Source organism: Lepus europaeus, chromosome 1 (genome assembly GCF_033115175.1).
Source record: "Lepus europaeus isolate LE1 chromosome 1, mLepTim1.pri, whole genome shotgun sequence".
Lineage (NCBI taxonomy): Eukaryota > Metazoa > Chordata > Mammalia > Lagomorpha > Leporidae > Lepus > Lepus europaeus.
This window is the reverse complement of record NC_084827.1, coordinates 25,658,658-25,682,172: the sequence shown is the minus strand read 5'-3', so window position 1 is coordinate 25,682,172 and position 23,515 is coordinate 25,658,658. Positions and strand designations below refer to the sequence as shown.

Sequence of the window (23,515 nt, the reverse complement as noted above, 5' to 3'; positions counted from 1 at the left end):
TTCCCAGGCTGTAGCAGAGAGCTGGATTGGAAGTGGAGCAGCTGGGTCTCAAATTGGCACCCAAATGGGATGCTGGCACTGCAGGCGGCAGCTTTACCCGCTGTGCCACAGTGCCGACCCCCTCAGAACTGTTTTAAAATAATGTTTCAGTTTAAGCAACCTCCCACTCCTTCCCACATACTGCATTGAGACAGGTATTTAGACATGCATGGTTAGAACTTTTAATGGAGATTTCATCTCCTCCACCTAGTATATGGTCAAAACATGAAAGTTTCCTGGATGTTTCCCTTTGAGGGGTGATTCTTTTCTCTAGCTCACACTGACACTGAACATAGTCCTTTGTGATCCTAACTCTATGTAAGTATCCACTCAATTCCTAGATTCCAACGTTGTCTCCTACCCCTACTCCCTGTGGACTTGTTTGAAGGGATTTGCAATTTCCACTTTCAGTTCTTGTTTAAATCTCTGGATCTTTGCTTGTGCTTCATCTTTCTCTTTCAAAGGCTTCTGTGACTTTCTTACAGTTCAGTGATGTGTGTTGCGCGATATTTGTTGTTGGGCCTCAAAAAGGTTCTGGTATCTATACCATGGTACTATCAGTAAGGAATGCCTCTTCATTCCTTTCTTTTTTTTAACTTCATGTCTCTTTTAGGCACATGAAGTAGTCTCACATTTATAAAGGCATTTTAATTTTTAATTATAAAATGCTATCTCGATTGGTACTTTTACAGTTTACTCTGATTAATCTGGTTTTGTCTCTACAAAGAGTTCTTATCATTTTCATATTGTGTTTCCCAAACTTATTTGGACAATTTTTGCTCAACTAAAGTGTTTCATTTGGGAATTTGCTTCATAGCTAGCATTACCCAGAAGTAACTTTTTTTTTATTATTTTCCTTTTTGGTTTATGGTAAAGGCATAAACTGACCCAGTTTGTGGGGTTTTACTCTTTCTTTCTTTCTTTTTTTTTTTTTTTTTTTTGACAGGCAGAGTGGACAGTGAGAGAGACAGGGAGAAAGGTCTTCCTTTACCGTTGGTTTCCCTCCAATGGTCGCTGCGGCCGGCGCACTGCAGCTGGTGCACCACGCTGATCCAAAGGCAGGAGCCAGGTGCTTCTCCTGGTCTCCCCTGGGGTGCAGGGCCCAAGTACTTGGGCCATCCTCCACTGCACTCCTGGGCCACAGCAGACAGCTGGACTGGAAGAGGGGCAACCGGGACAGAATCCGGGGCCCTGACCGGGACTAAAACCCGGGGTGCCGGCGCTGCAGATGGAGGATTAGCCTATTGAGCCACGGTACTGGCCCAGGTTTTACTCTTTCATTCCTGGTAAAATCCCCTATCCTACTAAAAATATAAAATTTAAAAAAAAGAAAGAAAACATTTAAGTTAAGACTCCACTTACAATGTTGGCATCCCGTATCAGAATGCTGGTTCAAGTCCTGGCTGCTCCACTTCTGATCCAGCATTCCTACAAATGAGCCTGTGATACAGTAGAAGGTGGCCCAGTGCTTGGTCACTTGCCACCAGTTTTGGAGAACCAGATGGGGTTCTAGGCTCCTGGCTTCATTCTAGTTCAGCCATGGCTCTTGCAGGCATTTGGGGAATGAACCAGCAGATGGAGGATCTCTCTCTCTGCCTTTTGCTTTAAGTAGCACTCTGACTTCAGAATAAGCCCTTAAGGGATTCTGGTTTGGCTGAAAAGCCCATGAGAGCATTTCAGGCATGGAAAGCCAAGACTCTGTGGCAAAAAATGTCCTGCATGAAGGACCTCCGTGGGTGAGACTCCATTGGAAATAGCTGGTCATCAAAGAAGGATGTACTTTTCCCTGAAGGGAGGAGAGAACTTCACTTTGCTTATGGCCTTGTCTAAATACTGATGGAGTTTGTGTATTCAAAAGGCTTGCATAGCCCAGTCAGCTCATGTCAAGGACCTCGGGTGATCACTGACATCATATGTGATCACTGACATCATATGTAAGAGTGTTAGTTGTCAAATTAACAACAGGAGTCACTGTGTACAAACTTCCCATGCAGGACCTCTGTCCTCAGAGAGTTGTATTATAATGATGTATAATATGTATAAGTGCTTGTGAAAGATGTATCATTCTTGGGTGCTTCTTTAAAGTTAATTAAATTTCTTAAAATAAAGTGAAATTAACTTCAAGATGCAGTGACTTTGAACAGCCTTTGAGTGTAGAGGAACAGTTTGTGTGTGTGTATGTGTGTGTGTGCAAATTGTTGAAATCTTTTACTTAGTATAGAGTTGGTCTTCTGTGTATAAAGTTAATTGAAAATGGATCTTAGTGGAGAATGGGACTAGGAATGGGAGAGGGAGGAGGAGGTGGGGTGGGAGAGTGGGTAGGAGGGCAGGTATGGTGGGAAGAATTATTGTATTTCTAAAGTTGTATTTATGAAATGCATGAAGTTTGTATTATTTAAATAAAATGTCTCTTTGGGGGGAAAATAAAATAAAAAGTAAAAAAAACAAACAAACAAACAAAAAGAAATAATCCTTCACAATACTCAAGCAAAAAAAAAAGTAAAAATAAGTCTTAAAAAGGAAACATTTACCCTGGTAAAATCTAAACATTCATGAAAAGATAATATTCATGAACTAAACCAATAAAATTTTGGAACAAAAGTATACCCATAAAGCTTCTCATCTACTTAGCTACAGCAGAGGCAGAATAATCTTCAGTGTGTAATAATATGTGTTACAATATACCACCAGAGTGCCACGATGTTGTTTTGTCAATTTTTGTTAATAATGTTAATTAGTATTGCTGTGCTTCCTTAACTTCCAGGGTAAAAAGGCGAGGATAAAGCCTTGGACACCAAGTCAGATGAAAACACTGCACATATCTGGCAGACAGCAGGTATGAATTCTGGAGATGCCTACGAGAGCAGCATCAGCTGGGTTTAGTGAAGGATTCACCTATGCCGGTGGGGCCTGCCAAGAGCTTACATGAGCAGACAGTAAATAGGCACTTAGTGAAATTGCTACTATTATCTAGACAGATCCAATTCTAAGTAAGATACTAGAATTTAAAGTGACAAAGATTTCTAGTTAACCTTTAAGTAATGATCAAGATAATAACAAAAACACTATCTACCACAGGAGTGGGAGGACAACGATCTGTCTATCTATTGAGGGTTGCCTTTTAGAAACTTTCCAAGACAGTATACAACCTTCACACCAAAGGAACCTGAGGACTTTGATGTAAATGGAGCAAATATGAAATGGGTGTTGTCATTTTCTATATGTCAGCCAAACAGAAAGATGTAGCAAGAGATCTTGATGGCTTGATTACACAAATTTTGACTAATATTTTTCTTGTACTCAGCTGGCAGCTGTTAGAAGTAACTCATTAAAATTATTCAAAGTGAATTATTTATATTATTTTCCTGAAACCAAACTTACTCACTATAATTTGTAAAGTCATTTTATTTTTCATAATTAAAATGTATCCATCATATAATTCAGCAGTGATAAATTGAATGATGAGAAGGAAGCAGAAATGGATCATAAATAAGCAGGTAACATATGATAGGGAAAAGAACAAGTGAATAGCAAGCATGAACACACAAGATTTACATGAAGCAGAAATATGATAGTTTAGGTTTAAGTGGACACATTTTTCTTTGAAAAATAATATTGTATTAACTAATAATCAACAAATAATGAATGTGAATAGTTATTCAGAATATACAATTTTGAAAGAAATGTAATTTTAAAAAACCTCTTTATATTTTGCTTTTAAAATATTTAATTGGCACACCATAGTTGCACACATTTATTAGGAATAGTGTTATCTCTTGGCATCTGCTTTCAACGAGTAATGATCAGATCAGGATAACTGGAATAATCAGTACCTCAGACATTTACCATTTCTTTGTGGTGAGAACATTCAAAATCCCCTCTTCTACTTGCTTTTAAATAAACAATAACTTACTGCTAAGTTTTCAAGAATAATTGCATAAATAATATCTGCAAAAAACAAAGAAGTAGTTCTGCAATGTCTAGGAAGATATTTATGAAGATGAAAAATATCAAAATTTTTTGACCTCCCATTTTATTTTTATTATGAGAATTGCTGTGATCTAACTTCTCTGTCTTTCACTATTAGCTGTATTTTATTTGCAGTCTATATCTTTTCTTTTCACATAATTTTGGAACGCCTATAGACCTTACTCTTTCACATCCTGAGTGCTAGAAGGTTGTTCTCACTCTCCTTTTGTTTGAATATTTGGGATGTTTTCTGTTGCTGTTGTTTTGCTTTTTGTTTGCTTATTAGTGAATTTTATCTTTTGTAAACATGTTACATTTTAACTATTATTTTTTATTTCCCTCTGATGTTTTATTCAATGTTGATAAAATGGAATTATATGACTTTTTCTATTTCTGAATGTAGTGTTAATTCATTTAATTTTGCACATTTTATTTTTATAAATAGGATGTTATGCATTTCTAAAACAAAATAAACACAAGTTGTTTGCACATACATAAAAATGTGCTAACAGTTTTATAGTGTTTGGTTTTCCTTTCTAAATATACTGTGCAAATAATGCAAATCACAGCAAACCTTATCAGCTTCGATAAAAAACATGTTTCTCACTGCCCTGAAGTCATAAAAGAATTAATTATATTAATTTACCCATAGAATCAAGTAGAAATTAATACTTATCAATTGGTTTTCTGTTTTCTAGTGGATTCACATAAAATTTTTAAATTACATACTACTTTAAATTTTCATACTTGTACTAGGAAGATATTTCAAAAATTCATGGAAATGGAATTAAAAGATAAGTTTATTTTGGTACAAAAATATTTGACATCCATGCAATTGAGTGGGGTCTTCCAAAAGTTCATGGAAAATGCCTATCATAATAAAAATATACATAGATTTCATATATATGTATACATATTTATGAAAATACTCCGAATAATAGTCCAAATAGAAATGCACATTTCATTTGGATTAAACCAGGTTAGCAAACTCACTTGAATAACTCTACAGAAATGATTTATCCAAGTACCTAATTAACAGAGATATTTTATTTTCTAGTTTTTTTCTTTATGGTAAATTTTTGAAATAATATATTGATACTTGAAATGTTTCACTGCACACCAATTGTGAGGCAAAGTTTATGGTCAAATCTCAGTGAAGATCAAGTGATAAGTTATACCTGCTTCAGAGGAAGCAAGATGCAGATAGTCCCTAATCCAAATTCAATCATCCACTGCTCAGTGAAGGCCAGTAGATGTTCTATGGTTGCATTTCATAAGAAAAATGGGCTCCAAGTCCAGACAATAGGTTTTGGATGTTTTCTGGCATCGCAGTTGGTACACCAGATCTGATTTGAAGATATCATCAGTTTTGCAGAGCCACATTTTACAATGAATGTCTAATGGTTCCCAAAAGTCACCATGAAATAGAACTTTTGCTTATCATGGTATCGTCTGATTACCAATTACAGGAGCCCAAGAAGGGTAAGTGTAGAGGTCAAACATGGGGACCATCCAGGTGGATATGCCAAGCATCACCACTGCAACACCCACAATATTAACACCAAGTCCAGCTTTAACCTGGAACAGAAAGAACATAAATGTCAGTCTCCCAAAAACAAGACCTGGAGAGGATTTCAAATGCTGTTGTAGGAAGCACATGCCGATTTGACAAGCATTCTAAATGATTAGCAGAAAGTATTTTCATTTCATAAAATCAGGGGTTCTTCCTTCATTCATGTCAAATGAAAATCTGTCTCCAAGGACACATCATTTGGGAGGACAGCCTCAGGGAGACTCCCCTTACGAATATTCCTAGATCATTCTGATTACGGAAAATTCTCCTTAAAAATCAGTCATTTCATGTTAAAGCAGAATTGAGAGTGGGAATGGGAGAGGAAGGAAGAAGAAGGGTTGGAGGGTTGGTGGGAGGGAGGGTAGGGTGGAAAGTATCACTATATTCCTAAATCTGTATATGTGAAATACATGAAATTTGTATAACTTATATAAAATTTTAAAAATTCAGAATTTGAGTTTTGTGATTTTATACATTTTAAGACACCATATAATAACTGTATTCTTCATAATCTCAATGATATTATTGGTTTATTCCCCCAGTACTGTTATTGAAACTTCAAAATGTCATTTCTATTTCTCTTATTTTTGGGGGGTTCTCATTTTTATAACTTTTACATTAATCAAATATTCGTTAAACAAGTTCCAGACTGCTTTCTACCCATTAAAATAGAGATTGCCAAGCTATGGCCCATGATCTGTTTTTGTAAGCAAAGTTTTGTGGGCCCAAAAGCACACATATTTGTTTACACATCGTCTTTGACTTCTTTCATGGTAGAATGGCAGAGTTGAGTAATTGTGACAGAGACTGTATGGTCCACAGAGCCTCAAATATGAATTATCTGGCTCTTTATAGAGCAAGTTTGCTTACTCCCTCATTGTCTGCATTAAAACAGAGTCCCAAAGCAAATGGAGGCTACCAGGCCATGATGAATATAGCAGCTCTTCTCTGTCCACTCATTTATTCCAGAATCATGTTTCTATTCTTTTCAACATGAGGGACTTTAAAAAAATTTCATGGAAAATACCTACTATTTCTAAACTCCATTTCCATGAACTTTCTCAAGCCTCTTTACACATCTACATATGGCTTTGCACTCATTGTACTAAGTACACTTTGTTCACCAAAAAGGTATTATATGACTTCTACATAGAGGAAATGCCATAATTTTTCTTTGTTTTGGTTAATATGCAATAATTGCACATATTTTAAGGATGCAGTGTGATATTTCAGCACATGTGTACAGCATGTACTGATAACACTGGGATGATACTTATTGTTACTTTATGTTTGGAGGCTTTCAGCTCCTCTCTTCTAGTTCTTCAGAAAATAGGAAATGTGTTACTGTGAAGTGTGGTCACCTGGCTGTGCTATACAACTCTAGAAATCATTCCTTCTAGTGAACTGTGCTTTGTTACTTTTTATTCTTCCTCCCCTAAACCCTTCCCAGCCTCTAGTAATCACTATTTGATGTTCAGGCACTTTATTTAGCCTCTACATATGAGAAAGAATATGTATTTGTCTCGCTGTACCCAGCTTATTTTACCTACAGGATATTCATTTTGCAGGGAACAGCAATCTCTGAGGAAGGGAGAGAGCCAATACTTAGCTTATAAGTGCATTTGTACATCATGGTCACTGAATTTACCTTGGTTATATTCTTATTTCGCTTCATTTAGATGTTGGTAACGATTATTGGGAGGGAAGACTAGAATATTCTGAAGCCAGTTCTTAACTATCACTACTTCTATAGTTGGCCAAAATATGCACACTTCATCTCTCGAGTTTGCATTATTGCTTATTTCTCATCAGGTGTCAATATTTGAATCATATGAAAAATAAGGCTTTTTCAGTGGGCAAGCATGGAGCGGAATGTCTTATTTGAGGAAATGTTGGCTGCTAGCAAAGTGTAGTGTTGTTTTGATGGACGCATTTCGCCCTTTTGCCTAGACAGGCTGGATCCTGATCCTGACATGCTAAGTTTCAGCTGTTTTGCTCCTCTCCTTCTTCTGGAGAATTACTGATACATTTGAAAGCTCTACATTTGTGACTATATATTCTAATGGCACGTTCACTTCTGCCTATCACTCTGAAAAACAATTCTTTGGCTATCCACGTGCAAATTTAGAAACAGAAGTCAAGGGATACAATTGAAGACATCACAAAAATTGTGCATCGTATGCGACAGTATTCTTTCAGCAACTCACCATGTCAACGACTGTGAGATGGCCATATGAAAACACAATGGCGTTGGGTGGGTTTGCTACTGGTAGGAGAAAAGCAAATGAAGTGCAAAGAGTAGCCGGCAGCAGAATGTAAAGAGGGTTCACGTGAATGGCTTCAGACTGTCATAGAAGAGTAAAAGGAAGCAAAGTAAGATGTTAAGGGTGGGCGTCAACCATCAAAGTGAACAAATTTATATCATAAACACTCCAAACAAACATAAAATTATACAGCAGATGCAGTTTTAATTTGAAGAACAGTTTTCAGAGAGTGTCTCCTCTTGTTTTTCTTAATATGATCATTGTTCCCTACTTAAACAATAGAGTCCGATTTATTTAAGGTATCATTTGTTTCAGGAACAATGTTTCAGAAACAATGTTTCAGAAACAATGCTAGGTGCTGTGGTGCCTGTTCATATATTTATACATAATACATTGTTATATAATTATAAATAACTCAAATAAATGTTATATAAATATTTAAATTTTCACAATAATCTTACGAGATGACTCCAAATAACAGATGAGAGAACTGAAGCTCAGAGAAGCTAATAGAACTGATCTAGGCACACAGCTGATGAGCTGTGGACGAGCTTAGGTGGGGTCTCACTGCCTTTCTCATTCTGGCATTAACTTTCTTACCTCTGTGATGTTTACTTTAACATTTCTTTAAGGAGCATCACAGAAGTGTTACCACTATCCATCACACAATTTTCTAACTGTTTCATCTTGAGGGAAAAAGTAGAAAGACCCCAGATGATATTTTACCAATGTAAACAGCCTACATTTATTTTTCTAAATTGAAGCAGCAGCTCAAGCAGACCCTTGAGCTGGTAGCAGAACAATTCCAGGAAGACAATCCTTCTTAATTTAAAGTGTTTCCCATTCACCAAGCTCATCCATCCCAACAAGAAAAACATTTAAGCTAAAGCTGTTTCTTGTAATTGCTGTTAAGGTGGGGAGGAAAGAAGACAGCCTTTTCCTGTTTCTTCTAGGAAACCCACTTCTGACTTTTTCTATTTGTCCCTGGCAGTAGAGAACTCTGAATAAGCTATTTAAGGCAGAAGTGCATGTTTAGCTTTCCCTTCATTTACAAATCACTTCTATAAAGCACAACTCAGAAATTTGATAACAATCTTACTGAGGGAAACATGTTAGAGATTTAAATATTAAAGTTACCAGGAAATATTGAACCCCAGTTCTTACTGTTGGAATTTTGACTCTTTGATTTATTTGCAAGTGAAAAAATTGAATGGGGATTAGGCAAATTGTTCACTTAAGAGTCTGACTCTTGAACATGGTAGAAAACAGTTCTCAAGTCAAGATTTCCTAAACAGATATTAATGAAAAAAAAAAAAAAAAAACTATTCTACAAGTTTCTAATAGGAAGTCCACTCAGGCAAAAAAAAAAAAAAAAAAAAAAAAAAAATGAGAATCAGAATTCCTAAGTCGAAAACTACTCTTCTGATGAAGAGAATATAAAAGATATAAAGAACATAAAAAGGGATTAAATGAGATACTCACCAGTGGAGCTAATATTGGGAAGAGGACGGTAATGGTAGCTGGATTGCTAGCTACCTCTGTCAAAGATGTGACGATCAGAGAGGATATCAAAATTATCAACCATACTGGTAATGAACCTAGGGGAGATAACTTATCTCCTATCCACTTAGATAGTCCAGAGGCCTAAAAAAAGCAAATTTGAGAATTTTGGTATTCATTAATATTTTATTTTAATCAGATATAACTAATACATAGATGACATTATTTGCTCTGAGAACTGTTTCTAAACTATAATTTTAATCTCTCATTTTTCTGTGGTTTTATAGATCCAGTCAGTTTGATGTGGAAGTGCTATTGCTTAGTCTTGTTTTGGCATTATCAACATGAATTAGGAAGTTTAAATTGTCTTCCCATATTTCTTTTCAATGAAATTTTAAATTTATCTAAATAGAGAATATATGAAGCTTTAAGAAACAGCAGCCAATCTGGTTCACCTTCCCCAACCCCTAAGTTATGTTTTTCAGAGACAAAAACGTTTAACTCTTATTAGTTATTTATAAATCTAAGTATAAAATTAGGTACTTGTATAGTTATCTTTAAAATAATATTCTAATCATACATTTTCCCCTAATTTTCAAATTCAGACATTATTCAATTCACTGACTTCCTAACATGTTACATAAGGAGTAGGGTTTTTTTCAATACCCACCATAATTTTAAAAGTTAGTGGAAACACAATTATAAATTTACTTTGATGAAAAAAGGTTGAAATCCATGCATAATTTTACATAACATACATTTTCAGCAAGTATTCAGTTATGGGAATGATTTTGTATTTTTTTTTAAATGTCTGTCCATTCTTTTTCCTCTGCTTCTGAAATTCCATTTAATTGAATATTGGGTATTTTGGATTGATGTTGTAATTTTCTTACTCTTTTAAATATTTACCTTCTTTTTTCTTTTTGTTCTATTTCTGGAATATTTCAAGCTTCATCTTCTAACACTACTACTGAGTTTTAAAAATTTCTATTATCATATTTCTAATCTTCAGGGACTTTTTCATATTCTCTTCCTATTCCTTTTTAAAGCAACATTCTATTTTAGCTTCATGCCCAAGATTTCTAATATCTTTTAGAGATTTCAACGATAAAACAAAACTTTCTTTTGCTTCATTTATTTCTTTGCTTTATCTGTGTTGCTTTTCTATTTGTTTTTGTTTATTTTTCTAACTAGCTGTTGTATCTAAGGTTTTCTCAGTTGTCTGGCAAGCTTGCACTACTTACTCGTTTTAAGAGGGAAACAGTGAAATGATAATTTAAAGCTTTTTATGTCTGGGTAAGGATTACTGAAAGACTGAGCCATGAGCCATTGTTTCATTGGTTCAGTTTTGCTGCAGAGTAAATCTTAATTTTTTATAAGGGAGGAGAGAGAGCGAGCAGCTGCTTGACTGTTACTGGGGCAAGTATCTGGGAGGCTCACAGTTCATTGTACACTTCGTAAACCTTCCTCCTAACTCAGGTCTGCGTTTATTCCAGCTTGTAGAGTTAATCTGCTGCTCCAGTTTCCAAATTTCTCCATGGTCTTATAAATAAATCTTATTGGCTCTTCCTCTTGCCCGCATACAGATTTCACCGTTCATTACTTTCTATACTTGTTCAAAGCTAGTTATCCCTCAAATATCCTCTCTCCATCTTCTAAGTGTTATCAGTATCTCCTGATTTTATTGACTTTGTCATATAAACCTTGTCTTATGGATTGACATTTCTGCTCACTTCTTGCCATTTTAGTAGATATATGAAAAAATATAGTGCTAACCCTTCCAAGAAGAAAATTTTTGAGGAATGTGTGAAAAGAGAAATGCAGGAGTTGTTCACTGTTAGAATTTTTAAAGTGACTGCTGGCTCCTATGAGATCAACCACATTAAAATAAAATGGAGAGGCATTTGAAATAGAGGTAATTGCAATGAAGTGGATGGCATGATAGCTACCACCTCTATTCTCAGAAGGGTTATCTGCTTATGGATAACTGCCAGAAGTTTTGAACAAAATGTTTATGATTTAATTTTTTACAAATCTTTGTAAAACTAGGTTGCAAGGGTGTATTGGTTCAGCCCTATGGTGTTAATCTGGTCACTTAGGGGTATGATAATTTTATATGTCCTGTGGAGATCTGGTGTTGTGTGCGAGGATTTTAGAGCAAGACAGACCTCTCTCCATGGTTTCTCTAATTTTCCCACTGAGAGAACCTGGTGCATCAGACTGTGTCCACATTGTTTTATTGCCTTAGATTTTGCTACTCTAAAGTCTGGCCAAGTCCACAAGTCTGTGGTCCAGTCTAGACAGATATTCTGGGGAACAGAGAAGAGCCAAATTCATTACAATGCCAGACTTGCTGATTCTGAGTTCCTTACAATACATATTAGCAAATGTAAGAATGGGAATCATCTATTCTGAAAATCCATGTCATTTCTTATGAAAAGGTAGAAAAGAAAAGTATATTTGTCTTATATTTCTACCACTCTTATTTGGACAGTCAAATGAAGACCTAAAACAATGGGACACTGGGAACTGAGACAATTTCCAAGATTTTTTAGCTATTATTATAGACTTGTGCTGAAAGCCCAGTATCTAAATATTATGTCAAACAACACAATAAAGTTGAAAGCAAATAATAGTTTCCTGATAGGTTATGAAGAAGAGGAGAGAAGAAATAGCTATTTATCTTGAAGCATAATAATTTAACTTCTTCCTTCAAGAGCTGGGCACAACACATTTTGTGGTTCTTTTTTATTTGATGGTTAAGGAAATGAAACAGCCAAAAGATCTGAGCAGTTTGCAAAAAGCTTCAAAATCAAGAAATGAGATGCTTTTAATTAGTCTAAGAATAAAGGATTTTTATGGGGCTTTTGAAGATGCTTTTCTTCTAGCAATCCTACAATGGCCAGTGCAATGACAAAGGAGAAGGACCTCCCCAGGCTGCTGTGTTGTTTTAGTTAGATAGGGAGGTCAAAGAAATAGCTAGCTGTATTCCTCATAGTGTTTTATGTCTTCCTAATATAAAACACAATTTAATTTATTGACATAGTTATGTGAAACTTTCTCTATTCTTCATTCAATAAATATTTATTAAGTGCTAGTATTATTTCTCATTTTCCTTTGATAATAGAAGAGCAAGAAATTTTAGAATATTAGAGTTACTTATATTCATCAGGAAAAAAAGGTATAAACAAATAAAAACATATTCCATTGAGCCACTTTGCATATTACTTTTATGTAAGATTTTTCTTAGTGAGCTAGACTTCTAATACTATTTCATGGATTAAAATTTTCAGTCTTTGCATTCTTTCTTTTCTCATGTCAGTATACCTTAACAATTATGCTTACAGCCTGTAAAAATTCTTGAACTCTGAACTGCCTCATCTGTGTGGTATGTTCACAGCACAACTGCTAAAACCTGCATCATTAAAATGGCAGGATAAAGGTGAACATGCCAAAAGCTTGAAATGTCCTTGTGCTCTTTAAATGGTCTAGGTAATTGTTAGATGTTGTATACATAGAGTATTACCTCACAGCCATCTGCCAGGGCAAACCCTCCACCAACAAGAATGGCTATGTCCCAGGGCATGAAAGTTTGGAATTCTTTCCAAGTAATCAATGGAGAATAATCAAAAGCAACTGTAAAACAAAATCCTATGGTTAAATGTTGCTTAACATATCACAATATGACTTTATTTCACCACCCTATATAACCATCTCACAGAAAATTTGTAATATTCCTGTATTATTTTTAAAGAGGACATTTCTCCAAGACTTTGAGTGATATCCACCTGAACCAGATGGAACATTACACAGCAGTCCCTCAGTATCTTTGAGGGATCAGTTCCAGGAGTTCTGCCCCTCCCTTCAGATAGCCAAATCTGAGGATGCTCAAGTACTTTATAGAAAAAGGAATTTTCAGGGGTAGGTGCTATGGTGTAGAAGGTTAAGTTTCCACCTATGGTGCCGGCATCCCATATGGGTTCAGATTCAAATCCAGGCTGCTCCATTTCTGATCATGCTCCCTGCTGATGGCTTGGGAAAGCAGTGGAGGATGGCCAAAGTGCTTGGACCCATGCACCTGTGTGGGAAAAGAAGATCCTGGCTCCTGGCTTTGGTCTCGGCCCAGCTCCAGCCCTTGTGTCCACTGGGGAGTGAAGCAGCAGATGGAAGGTCTCTCTCTCTCTCTTTCTCTCTCTCTCTCTGTAACTCTGCTTCTCAGATAAATAAATTAATATTTGAAAAAAAAATAAAAAAGGAATTTTCAAAAACCTTTGGACATGCCTCTCTATACTATAAAGAATCTCTGTTTCACTTATAAAACAATACCATGTAAATGCTTGTTAATAGTTGTATTCAGGGCCAGCACTGTGGTGTAGCAGGTAAAGCTGCCGTCTACAGTGCTGGCATCCCATATGGGCGCTGGTTTGAGTCCCAGATGCTCCACTTCTGATCAGCCCTCTGCTATGGCCAGGGAAAGCAGCAGATGGCCCAAGTCTTTGGGCCCCTGCACTCATGTGGGAGACCTGGAAGAAGCTCCTGGTTCCTGGCTTCAGACTGGTGCAGCTTCGGCCATTGTGACCAACTGGGGAGTGAACCAGCGGATGGAAGACCTCTCTCTCTCTCTGCCTTTGCCTCTCCTTCTCTCTCTGTGTAACTCTGACTTTCAAATAAATAAATAAATCTTTCAAAAAAATAGTTGTTGTATCACATTGTTTAGGAAGTAATGACAACCCAAAATGTCTGTACATATTCAATAGAGACACGTTTTTTTTTTTTTTTTTTTCTTTTCCAAGTGTTTTCTATACACGGTTGGTCAAATATAGGGTTGCAGAACCCATGGATACAGAAGGCCAATTGTATTTAAAAAAAGAAAAAAAAACCTTAAAATTTAGGGGAAATACTTTAGTTAATATTAAAAGACACATTTATACAAGGTATAACACTATCATTTGCAATGCCATTAATCCATTCATTCATTCATTCATTCCACCAACATCATTGCTTAATATGAATAATAGTGCATTGGACCATGGTATTTTTTGGTATGTACAATGTCTATAATATTTCATTGTTTCCAACAGTATTGATGTAACATTTTCATTATTATTCACTAATATTTATTTTTATATTTTGTATCATTTTTAAATAATAAGGAGGGTCATAACAGATTCATCAGGATTCCATATTAAATGTAAATCAGATTAAATAACAAGTATCATTTGTGAGACTCTTGCAATGCTCATAATTTTTATGACTATTTCTCTCGATATGTGAGTGCCTAGCTCTCCATTGATTTGTTGATAAATAAGTTCATTTAAGATCACATTATGCCTACTTAGCACTTGTGTGTAATAGACAAACTTCTATATGGTGAGATTTTAGGATTCCTAAAAAGCCTGCTTCCTATTTCCATCACCTAAACCCAAACCAAACCTACATTTTCTCTGATTACTGAAATTTTGCTACCAGTTTTCTTCTTTGCATGAAGGCTATATATCTTGTTAAAACATCTCTGAAAAGCACCTCTCGTCCAAAATTTAGCATGTTATGTTTTTTATTTTTGAATTTTATTTAGGTTATACAAGTTTCATGTGTTTCATATACACAGTTTTAGGAACATAGTGCTACTTCCCACCCTACTCCCAACCTATGCTCCAACCCTTCTTCCTCCTCCCTCTTCTATTCCCACTCTTAAGCATGTTTTATCTGATTTTTAATGTAATATGACTGAGGATATCAGAGAGAACATGTGTCAAAAAATGATGAGAGGCCGGTGCTGTGGCATAGCGGGTAAAGCTGCCCCCTGCAGTGCCAGCATCCCTTATGGACGCCGGTTTGAGTCCTGGCTGCTGCACTTCTGATCCAGCTCTCTAATATGGTCTGGGAAAGCAGCAGAAGATGGCCCAAGTCCTTGGCCCCCTGCACCCGCGTGGGAGACCCGGAAGAGGCTCCTGGCTCCTGGCCGTTGTGGCCAACTGGGGAGTGAACCAATGGATGAAGAGCTCGCTCTCTCTCTCTCTGTCTCTCTCTCTCTCTCTCTGCCTCTCCTCTCTGTGTGTAACTCTGACTTTCAAGTAAATAAATAAATCTTTTAAAAAATGATGAAAGAGAAACATAAAGAGAGTCAAGCTCTTTCTGAGGGAGAGGATTCACACATGGGAATCAGGGAAGTTTAGCTAAGCATTGTTTCCTCCATACTTCCTACTGCCAGGCCTGAGGGCTTTGATTGCAATGGTCAGAGCCTTCAGTTTAATAGAAATCAATGCTTCCTAGTGCAACATCTTCTTAACACACACTGAGAGCTCTTATTTCACACGAGGATCAGAAAGCATTTTATGATACACTACTCATTCATGAATCTGACTCAAGAAGTTAGAGGGGCCGAGATGAATGCATGAATACAAGTTCTACCCCAGTAAACAGACACACATACACACACATACACACACACAACTCTATTAGTCCACTTCCCAACAATTATAAACCATTTGCCCCATATTGACAACAGAGGCATGTGACCACTCAAAACATGCTGCATTGAAAGGATTCTGTATGTGTGGGGGGAGGCTGGGTTTCCTCAAGCACAAATGCATGCTTCCTTCCTCATATCTTGTAAGTGAAGCGAATGCTTCACTTTTTTTTCAATAGTGACTCTAAGTTACTATATGGGGTTGATTTACTTTGGCTTAAGGAACACCATCAGGCTGTAAATGCTTTTTTGTCTTGAAATTCTTCGCCTTTTTAGATCCTCAGGATTTATTACCAAGGGCTCATCTTAAAGCATTGCCTTCCAAGTTTTTATTTCTATGTTTGCCAATGGTAAAATTAATTCTGGTTATGACAGGGGAAGTATTTTCATAGATCATATAGTAACATTCAGCAGGGCCCTGACTATGGTGCATAAGAAAATCCACTGAGTTCTGCAAAGTAGGATGATCTTTCCTATGGGTGGAGACATGTGCTAGCTGAATAGACCACTGCATTGTGAAAATAGGACATGCTAAGCCATGGATTATGTTGGCATGGCCCTTTGTTCTGTTCTAAATGCAAACTGAAACTGATGAGAATTTACATATGGGTGTTTTGTTTGCTGTTTTTTTTTTTCAGATTTATTCAGAATTATAAATGATACTTAACCAATTTTTCCTGTAGGTGTAGTTTTAGTCAATATCTTAGCTGGGATAAGAAAGAATAGGAGTCCTACAAGTAAGGCAACAGTTGAATCTGTAACATAACCAGGGTACCTGTAAAAGGACAAACATGCATATTAGGAAAATTTCATTAAGAACTTACATGGAGAACATCTTTTGACTATGCTATAGCACATAAATAGTAGTGGTGGTATAGGTTATAGATTCTGGATAATCTACTCTAAAACCTATGGATTTCTAACTAAATGACATAACTCCCAGTAACTAATAACCTCAGATCACGTGCCCATTGTTTCTATATATTTCTGCTTATTTTAATTAGAACATATACACATGCCAACCTATTGGACCACTGTGGCAAATCTCCCTCTTAGGTAAACTTACAGAATTGCTAAACAATTTTTTCTTTTAATTATTCCTTTTAATATTATTCTTAGAGAATTGAGGTTAAAACAATTATTAGGCTAGGCAAAGCCCTATACAATTGATTTGTAACATCTATTGAATTGAGGCAAGGCATGATGTTTCCAGAGTCCCCTAAAACCCTCCTGTAAATTGTGAAAAGGAATTGATCTGTTTCCTAAGATGCAACACCTGCTTCTGCAGTTGTAGGCCCTAGCCATGTCATACAAATGAAATCAACCCATTTAATACTTTGCCCCTTATGAAACTCAATCAAGAATATTAATTATTGGGATGGTCTATGTGATTCTCATAAATGATAACTGTACAAATTGAGAGTGATTCAGGAACAGATGGGGTCTTAGAATCACTAGGCCATTCAAGCAAATGAGACAGATTCCCAGAAGCCCAAACAGTTAAGAAGCACCTGGAGACCAGACAACAATGAAGCAGGCATCAATAATCAGGATCCTGCTTTAAAGTGAGCAATATTAATGAGGATATTTGTGTAGCCTGAAAAGAAAAACTATACTCTCTAAGATTATTTGGCTACTTCATAACTCAGTAATGAATAAGTACTATAGAAGATTCTATATTCCTGTATTTTACATAAAAATTAAATAATCAAGTAAATACATTATCTTTCTCTGTTGAACATGTTTAAAGCAGACTGCTTTTCTCAAATGTTTTTTTATTTTTGATTAAAAATCTACCTCAGCATAATTTATTACATAAACTTGTCCAATGTTTATAATTTTATTGCTATTTCTTTTATTTATTTCTGTTGTAATTCTTGGTTGAATTTTTGCCAATTTGGGCACCATGTAACTGGACTTTGTTTTATGTGAAAAGACACATTGAATTCACTCCAATTTTAAACAGATGGAATGAAAACATTAGGTGACAGCTACAAATCTTGATATATCATGCTAACTTCAGAAATTTTTGATGTCTAAAACATCTATCTATCAAGTAAGGCATAAATACTAAAATAATTTAGCTTTCAAAAAACTTTTAAAATTTTATGACTTTTATTTTAGTGTATTATGAATTACTAAGTTGTATCAGGATTACAAAATAATAGTTATGCAAATTTTATTTGCATTGGGTTTGCTAATTAAATTTTATTTTCATAATCTATCTTCTCTCAAATCTTTGTTTCTTTTACTGTTGTTCTTTCTTAGAATTCTAGGTAACATGAACACCTGCCCAAAGCAAATACACTGTTTTCCTGCTACAAACAAAACATGTTCTGAATTACATTTTCCTCCAATAAGGAACAGAAATTAGAAGCTGATTAAATTGAATTTCTTATTGGGATTTCTGCCTGGTTTTTATTAACTATTGTCTGATTTCATTTAATTCTTACACACTGGTGTTTAGATAAAGACTTTCCCTACTTAGGATGATAGGAGATGGATTTTTAAAATGGAGTATAATTATTTTTATGTTGGTTTAGATTCTATTTCAAAACCACAAAACACTAATCAGCTGTTAAACCGTAACTTGCTTTGACTAATTGGGTGATGCCTTTTGATTAGACCTCTCAAAATGAAAACTTATTCTTCTAAGGGAAACAAAAAGTTTATAATGCTAAAGCAGACTGTTTCTTTGTTTATTCATTTATTTCATTTGAGAGACAACAAAAAGGTATCTCCTATCCATTGGCTCAGTCCCCAAATGCCTGCAATGGCCAGGGCAAAGCTGGGAGCCAGAAGTTATTCTGGGTCTCCTGTGTGGATGGCAGGAACCCAAACAGTTGAGCCATCACTGCCTGCCTCCTAGAGTGCACAGAAGGAAGCTGGAATCAGGAGCCAGAACAAAGTCTTGAACTCAGGCACTCTTACATTGGATGTGCATGTCCCACATGGCATCTAAGCCAGGAGACCAAGCTGATCTTTTGAGGTGGGTATTGTGCTGCATCAGGTTAAGTTTCTGCCCTGCATCTCACACCATAGCACATGGGATGGAGCCCCACCTCTGCTTCCAACCCAGCTTCCTGTTAATGTGTTCAAGCAAATGATGGCTGAATTATTAAGTATGTGCCATGTATGTGAAAGATCCAAATGGAGTTCTTGTTTCCTGACTTCAGTCTGATGCAACCTGATTATTGTGAGAATTTGGGAAGTGAACCAGCAGAGATCTCTCTCTCTCTCTCTCTCTCTCTCTCATTGTGCCTTTCAAATAAATAAATATGCATTTTTAAAAAGCTGATCTTTTAAAATATGCTGCCACATGGCATTGCTTAACTTGTGTGGTCACTAAAATTTTAGATTCATATTTTGCACCTGCTTATAATGCATGTTGGCAATATCTACAAGTGAAGTTTCCATCAAAGGGAGGAAGAAATTTCTTTACTTAATGTGGGAAGAATACATTTTAAAAACTATTTATTTTAAAATTTATTTATTTCTTGAAAGGCAAACTGGCATAGAGAGGGGGAGAGACAGGGTGAGTGGGAGATATCTTCCATCTGCTGATCAACTTTAAAATGGCCAGGTCTGTGCCAGACTGAAACCTGGAGCCTGGAACTCCATTTGAATCTCCCACCTGGGTGACATGAGCCCAAGCACTTCTACCATCTTCTATTGCTTTCCCAAGCATATTAGAAGGGAGCTGGATCAAAACTGGAGCAGGGGCCGGCGTTGTGGCATAGTGGGTTAAGCTGCCACCTGTGGTGCCAGCATTCCATATGGGTACTGATTCGAGTCCTAGCTACTCCACTTCTAATCTGGATCCCTGCTGCGGCCAGAGAAGGCAGTGGAAGATGGCCCAAGTCCTTGGGCCCCTGCACCCACGTGGGAGACCCAGAGGAGGATCCTGACTCCTGGCTTCAGATTAGTGTAGCTCCAGCCGATGCGGTCATCTGTAAAGTGAACTAGTGGATGGAAGACCTCTCTCTTCTTGCTTATGCCTTTCTATAACTCTGACTTTCAAATAAATAAATAAATATAAAAAAACCTGGAGCAATTGGGACTTGAATCAGTGCTCATATGGGTTGTCAGCATTGCAGGCAGTGGCTTAACCCACTGTTCCACAAAGCCAGCCTTGAGCAGAAAGCATTTAATCCCAAAATTTTGTTTTATGATCCCCAAATACATGGATTCTTGCTGAATATCATGTGACAGGAAGCCCAATCAGATACCTAATGAATTTAGGAATTACAGGGAAAGATAGATTGGGAACACATATCTCAATACCAGATTATTTCTATGGACACATAGGATGGTCTTTATTTAGAAATGTATGCTATTATCTTCCCCTTTCTTCAGATGACTCAGCAACAACTACTTGCATGTATGACAAGAGAGAGAGAATTAAACTCTGACTTGGCTTCTAGCATTAGCTCTTTTTTTTTTTTTTGAGAGATTTATTTTGTTTATTTGAAAGACAGTTACAGAGAGAGGTAGAGAGAGAGAGAGAGAGAGAGATCTTCCATCTGCTGGTTCACTCCCCAAATGACCACAACAGCCAGAGCTGTGCCAGGAGCCAGGAGCTTCCTCTAGGTCTCCCATGTGGGCGCAGGAGTCCAAGGACTTGGACCATCTTCTACTGCTTTCTCGGGCCATAGCAGAGAGCTAGATTGGAAGTGGAGCAGCCGGGTCTCAAAGCTGTTTCCATATGGGATGCAAACACTGCAGGCCAGAGCTTCAACCTGCTGTGCCACAGCACCAGCCCAGCATTAGCTCTTAAAATCCATCTTGTTACTTATTCAGGAATTCTTTATCTACGAAATTGAGGTTGACCTGCATTTGTAGGGAACTGGTGTAAAAATGCACATAAATGTAGAAAAATTCATGATATTGAATCAAATAAATAGTTCTCCATAGAGGTAAAATATGATGGTGAAAAGAAAATGAATTCAAATCAGATTATTAGGAGGCAATGAATAGCTTCTTCTATTTCACATGATACACATTTAGTAGCACTTCCTGGAGGGGAAGCACGGCACTGTTCTAAATACTGTTGTTTTCATTTTACAGGTTAAGAAACAGAGAGCTAGGTGACTTATCCAAGCGAAAGGGCCAGAACTAGATCCCAAGCAGTGCAACTCCCACAACTCTACTTCTGAGTGCATAGAGCATGAGCTGTCTGCACATTACCTTTCTGCTTTTGAACGGATGGGACTCACTTTGTGTAATGGGTCCTGGGTTTTAGCTGCATTATTATTCTTTTTGTTGTCTCATCATAAATTTAATTCCCTACAATGCCTTCTTCTTTTTTTTTTTTTTTGAAAATTAAAATTATCTTTTCAGGGCATGGTGTTAAACCTAACAGTTAAGATATTCATGAACCTTTTATCAGAGTCAGTTCCTGACTCTACTCTGAGTTCCAGCTTCCTGCTAAGGCAGACCCTGGGAGGCAGCAGATGGTGGCAAGTAATTGTGTTCCTGCCACTCACATGAAATACCTGGATGGTGTTCTTGGCTGCTGGGTTCCTCTGGCTGCCTGGCTGCTGAAGGCATTTGGGTCTGAACAAGCTAATAGGAGACATTGCCCCTTTCTCTCTCTCTCTCTCTCTCTCTCTCTCTCTCTCTCTCTCTACCTCTCTACTTTCTCTCTCAAACAAATAAATAATTTAAAAATATATTCATGGGAAGGGAAGAAAAAAATGTCATTCATTTTTTCAGATTTCTAGGCACCACCTAAGAGAGAAGCAGAGTGGAAAACAGGAAGGAACAGTAGACATAACATATAACACTTACTGTGAAAAAAGCACAGACCAACCAGAAATAAACCCGGGCTCCCGGGTAAACCACAGCAGGGCCATTATAATGAAGAGCACCAAGGTCACAATTTCTTGATACCTGTAGAGAAATTCCAGTGCTATCAATTCACATTTTCTCAGGACATTTTTATAAACCGCCTGAGCTGTTGTCAGGAGCAATCTTAGCAAAGCTCTCAACCCTGTTGAGAACTAGCTATGCCAATAATTGGAGAGCATCAGTACCTGTGGCAAAGACCCTTTCTGCTTTGTGGGAACTCTCAGCTGCTTCTCCTTCTGCTTGGCAAATTTTAGTGAGCCATTGGTATGTATTTTGCCATGCTTTGTTATATTCAAAATCTTAGTGAATTGGGGCCCCTGAACAAATGTTGTAAATACCTTGTAGATAATTGCCCTTCTCTCTCTTCCTCCCTTCTCTCTCTCTCTTCTTTTTCTTTCTTTTAGAAACTACTTGTGGTATAAGCTGCACATATCTGTGTGTATGTGTGTGTGTGTGTATGCACTTGCAAGGATGTGTATATCTCACCTCATTGGTCCAAGCTTTTGGTATTCTTCCTTAATCACATTAGCACAAGCTTTTTCTTTGGCTGTTCTGGTTTTGCCACATTTGAACATCTCTTTGAAACTGAAAAGAATAATTAAGACTATTAATCAAAGCTGTCCTTCACCACAACCCTGTTTTACCAAAGATTGTTGTGAAAATTTCATAAAGTATGACTTTTCCCACTGATTGTAGGAATCTGTGTTTTCCTTTTTTAAACTTTATTTAATAAATATAAATTTCCAAAGTACAGCTTTTGGATTACAGTGGCTTCCCCCCCCCCAACTTCCCTCCCACCCACAACCCTCCCATCTCCCGCTCCAACTCCCATTCCATTCACTTCAAGGAAATCTGTGTTTTTCATCAATGCCTCCATCCCCTCTGATTGTCCTCTCTCCTCTTTCCCTTGCTCACTTTTCATTGCTTACTTTTTGTTGCATAGTTTTCCTGATGTCATCCACTGATTATTTTTTCCAAGTCCTTTTTTACCATTAGAATTCTGCCATGCATCACTCATCTCTCAAAAGCACTTTGTTATATATTCAATTATTTTATTTTAAAATACATTTATTATATATTTATTATATATCTTGATGTTAATTATTGCACTTGTTAGGTAACAGATTAGTAGATGGCAGGGACAGGAATAGAGTCATAGATGTTTTGGTTGGCCCAGTATCTTTAAACACTGGTGTACAAAGTGAATGCTTGTTTTATAAACTCAACTGTAACTTTGACAACTGTCTGAGCCAGTTGGTGTCAGATTCATCCATTTTCACAAAGTACCTAACTGGAGCTGTACACTAGGCTGGGAAGTCACATATATTGATCATGGTCAGAGTCTATATTAGGTCTATATTCAGAAGTAAAAGCATTCTATTACATTTTTTTTGTTTTTCCATTCCTATATCCTAATAATAATCTTCCATATTTTTTTGTGTGTGTAGTAACTTCCACTCTTTATTGCTTCTACCTGAGTGGTTTGTGATCTCTCTCTCCTGCGACTAATTTTTCTGTCCTGAAGTCCACTGCTTCCAAACTTTGAACAGTTTTTAATGAATCATTGCTCCGGATGTAGAGCAAAAAACCAAATCCCGCCAGAGGAAGAAATAAATGGCAAAGGGACAAAATTCCTACGGCTTATATCTTGAATGTGAGCAGCTCAGTTAGTTTGTGTGTAGATACAGGAAGCGGGGAGAATTTTTCCTGTAAAGTCGTTGGGGCGAACAAGAGTACTTAGGAGGGAGTAAAGAGTAAGAAGGCACAAGGAGAGGGCAGTTATCACACAGAAACACATGAGCTGTTTCGCTGTGCTTTCTTCCCTGTTACACTGCTGTACAACCTTGTTTG

At 36.8% G+C, this 23,515-nt stretch overlaps 1 protein-coding gene across 1 annotated transcript in view; it reads right to left on the bottom strand.

Annotated features, from left to right (window-relative positions):
* Window positions 1-5,448: 5,448 nt before the first annotated feature.
* SLC13A1 (solute carrier family 13 member 1) overlaps window positions 5,449-23,515 on the bottom strand; it is an 86,062-nt gene continuing 67,995 nt past the window's right edge. The window contains exons 9-15 of the mRNA XM_062198498.1: window positions 22,151-22,249; window positions 21,605-21,706; window positions 16,483-16,589; window positions 12,872-12,981; window positions 9,328-9,489; window positions 7,789-7,926; window positions 5,449-5,586 (exon numbers count right to left, since the gene is read on the bottom strand). Of these exons, the coding sequence (XP_062054482.1) occupies window positions 5,449-5,586; window positions 7,789-7,926; window positions 9,328-9,489; window positions 12,872-12,981; window positions 16,483-16,589; window positions 21,605-21,706; window positions 22,151-22,249 (856 nt within the window). The remainder of the gene's footprint in view (window positions 5,587-7,788; window positions 7,927-9,327; window positions 9,490-12,871; window positions 12,982-16,482; window positions 16,590-21,604; window positions 21,707-22,150; window positions 22,250-23,515) is intronic.